This window comes from Nematolebias whitei, chromosome 17, assembly GCF_014905685.2.
Source record: "Nematolebias whitei isolate Nwh7 chromosome 17, NemWhi1, whole genome shotgun sequence".
NCBI classification, from domain to species: Eukaryota; Metazoa; Chordata; class Actinopteri; order Cyprinodontiformes; family Rivulidae; genus Nematolebias; species Nematolebias whitei.
The window spans coordinates 5926395-5929484 of NC_056514.1; the positions used below are offsets into that span (position 1 = coordinate 5926395).

General features: G+C 50.1%; 1 protein-coding gene across 1 annotated transcript; it reads left to right on the top strand.

Annotated features, from left to right (window-relative positions):
• Nucleotides 1-337: 337 nt before the first annotated feature.
• Nucleotides 338-2795, top strand: LOC119423896 (transcription factor Sox-9-A-like). Its single transcript, XM_037691322.1, has 3 exons — nt 338-786; nt 979-1229; nt 1996-2795. Exons 1-3 carry the CDS (start codon nt 350-352, stop codon nt 2793-2795), a joined length of 1488 nt encoding a protein of 495 aa, XP_037547250.1. The 5' UTR covers nt 338-349.
• Nucleotides 2796-3090: the final 295 nt, after the last annotated feature.

Below are 3090 nucleotides of genomic sequence, written 5' to 3' on the forward strand. Positions count from 1 at the left end.
ATCCTTCCACTCAAAGCACACGAGCGTTGTGAGGATTTTACTCCGGGACCAGAAGGGACACTTCTTGGCTTTTCTTCACAGAGTTCAAGTTTTGCTCTCTGAATGCACAGGAGGTCTGTCAGAAACTGGTGCGTAAAGGCACTCGCTCTCCAAACTGGGTTTATGCGCGGCTCTGGCGCAGCAAATAATTCTTTTTGCACATTTCCCCTAATTTTAAAAGATTCCCGTTTCTTTTTTTCACATATCCTGGCTAAGTGATGTCAGCTTAGAGGGTTATTATTAGCCAGCTCTCTCACTCAAAAAAGCAGGAAACCAGATCGACTGAATTTAGCACCAATCAGAAACTCGTATGAATCTCCTCGACCCCTACCTGAAGATGACGGAGGAACAAGACAAGTGTTTATCTGATGCACCGAGCCCGAGCATGTCGGAGGACTCCGCGGGCTCTCCGTGCCCGTCCGGTTCGGGCTCGGACACCGAGAACACCCGGCCGTCGGAGAATGGGCTGCTCCTGGCGGGGGGCGCCCTGAGCGACTTCAAGAAGGATGAGGACGAGAAGTTCCCCGCGTGCATCCGCGAGGCCGTGTCCCAGGTGCTGAAGGGCTACGACTGGACCTTGGTACCGATGCCCGTGCGCGTTAACGGATCTTCGAAGAACAAGCCTCACGTGAAGAGGCCGATGAACGCCTTCATGGTGTGGGCTCAGGCTGCCCGGAGGAAGCTGGCGGACCAGTACCCCCACCTCCACAACGCGGAGCTCAGCAAGACGTTGGGCAAACTCTGGAGGTGAGTGTGGCTGCGTTTCTGTCAGCTTTTACGCACGCACAGGACGCAGTGTCACACTTTCTGTCACAAACTTTCACCTAATCTTTGAGTGAAACAAGCTTCAAGATGTTAAAGATTATTTGAAAAATCTCATTTTGTTGTTTTATTAAGGAAATTTACAGACGTAGTAAAAAATGTCCATTTTACGCACAGACTTCTCAATGAAGGGGAGAAGAGGCCGTTTGTGGAGGAGGCTGAGAGGCTCCGCGTGCAGCACAAGAAGGATCACCCTGACTACAAGTACCAGCCAAGACGGAGGAAGTCTGTGAAGAACGGCCAGAGCGAGTCGGAGGAAGGCAGCGAGCACACGCACATTTCCACCAGCGCCATCTTTAAAGCTCTGCAGCAGGCGGACTCTCCGGCGTCCAGCATGGGGGAGGTGCCCTCCCCGGGGGAGCACTCAGGTGAGTTGGACTGAATGTTTTATGTTCCTACCCCCTCATGATGATAGAAAAAAAAGTTTTAAAGCAAATGTATTTTCTCAGCCCGTCTTATGACGCAATAATCAATCCTAAAAGTTTCAAATCTTTTGGTTTTCAAGCACCTTTCCCAATTCACTACTGTGGAGGTCCAAGCCTTAAAGTACATGAAATGCTCCATGTATGCAGTTAAATCACATGCATATGCACCTCCCTCCCCTCCCTCGTGAGGGTCATTAGGCTCCTTGCTGCTCATTTTGGGCACCGGCATGAAGGAGAGAGTCCGAGTCAAACTGACGACCAGGTCTTGATTCATGTTTTAGACGCTGAACTCTTGAGACCTCCTCCTCTGTTTGAAGCTTTTTCTTTCATGTAAATGGCTTCCATCACACCTTTTTACAAACTGAGTGAAAAAGAAATATTTTGTCCTCAAAAGCATCAATTTATCCTTAGATAGATAGATAGATAGATAGATAGATAGATAGATAGATAGATAGATAGATAGATAGATAGATATTATTAGCATATTTTTAGTTGAAGTTTTTCTTAGTTCATATCTTATATCTTATTACTGTTTTTCTTTAACATTTCATACTGTTGTTGGATGTAACTGGGACCCTGTGTACACATGTGGTACATGTGGTGTGAATGACAATAAAGGAACTTGAATCCTATTTGTGTGTGTGTGTGTGTGTGTGTGTGTATGTGTGTAATTTATTTATTTATTCATATAATTGTTTATTTTTTCCAGGCTCACAGGGTCCCCCTACCCCTCCCACCACCCCAAAGACTGATGTCAGTCCAGGTAAATCGGACCTGAAGCGGGAGGTGGGTCTCCGCCCTCTGCCAGATGGCACCACTGGACGCCAGCTCAACATCGACTTCCGTGACGTGGACATCGGCGAGCTGAGCAGCGACGTCATCTCTCACATTGAAACGTTTGACGTCAATGAGTTTGACCAGTATCTGCCCCCCAACGGCCACCCTGGCCCCATCAGCGGCCCAGGCAACAGCACCCCCATCAGCTACACAGGCAGCTACAGCATCAGCAGCGGGACCTCGCTCAGCCCACAGGCAGGAGGGGGCTCAACCTGGATGGCTAAAAGCCAGAACCAGCAGGGACAGCAGCACACCCTGACCACCCTGGGGGCCAGTGGGGGCTCAGAGGGGGCTCAGAACCAGAACAGGACCCAAATCAAGACAGAGCAGCTGAGCCCGAGTCACTACAGCGACCCACAGGGATCCCCCCAACACTACAGCCCCTTCAACCTGCAGCACTACAGCCCCCCCTCCTCATCCTACCCGGCCATGTCCAGGGCACAGCAGTACAACTACTCCGAGCAGCAGGGAGGTGGCACCGCTTCCTACTACAGCCACGCCGGGGTGGGCCAAGGCTCAGGCTTGTACTCGACTTTCAGCTATATGAGTAGCCCCAGCCAGAGGCCCATGTACACCCCCGTAGCTGACGCCACCAGGGGGACGTCTATCCCGCTGAGCAGCCCCCAACACTGGGAGCAGGCTCCAGTTTACACTCAGCTCACCCGACCCTGAGCAGACTGACAGGACCCCCCCCCCCCACCCCCAAACAACCAGTTGGAAAGCGCTGGACTTTGTATGAGCTCATGTAGTGCCTCAGTGTTTTATTATGATAGAAACGTCTATTTTAAGAGATGAAGACTTTAGAAAAACCTCTGTGAGGAATTATTGATCTCTGTCTTTTCTCCTTCCTTTCATTCAGGTTCACGGGCAGTATTTAACCGTCAGACTTACTTTAGGGTTGGAGTATTTCACCCTCTAGATAAAGACTAAAACAAAAGCTCCATATTTTTCTCTCAACCTGCTGCCA

Bases quoted from the DNA above. Each gene is read 5' to 3' on its own strand.
- LOC119423896 (XM_037691322.1), top strand. From the start codon at position 350: ATGAATCTCCTCGACCCCTACCTGAAGATGACGGAGGAACAAGACAAG. The intron at 787-978 runs GTGAGTGTGGCT...TTTTACGCACAG, and splicing joins ACGTTGGGCAAACTCTGGAG to ACTTCTCAATGAAGGGGAGA. The intron at 1,230-1,995 runs GTGAGTTGGACT...TATTTTTTCCAG, and splicing joins CTCCCCGGGGGAGCACTCAG to GCTCACAGGGTCCCCCTACC.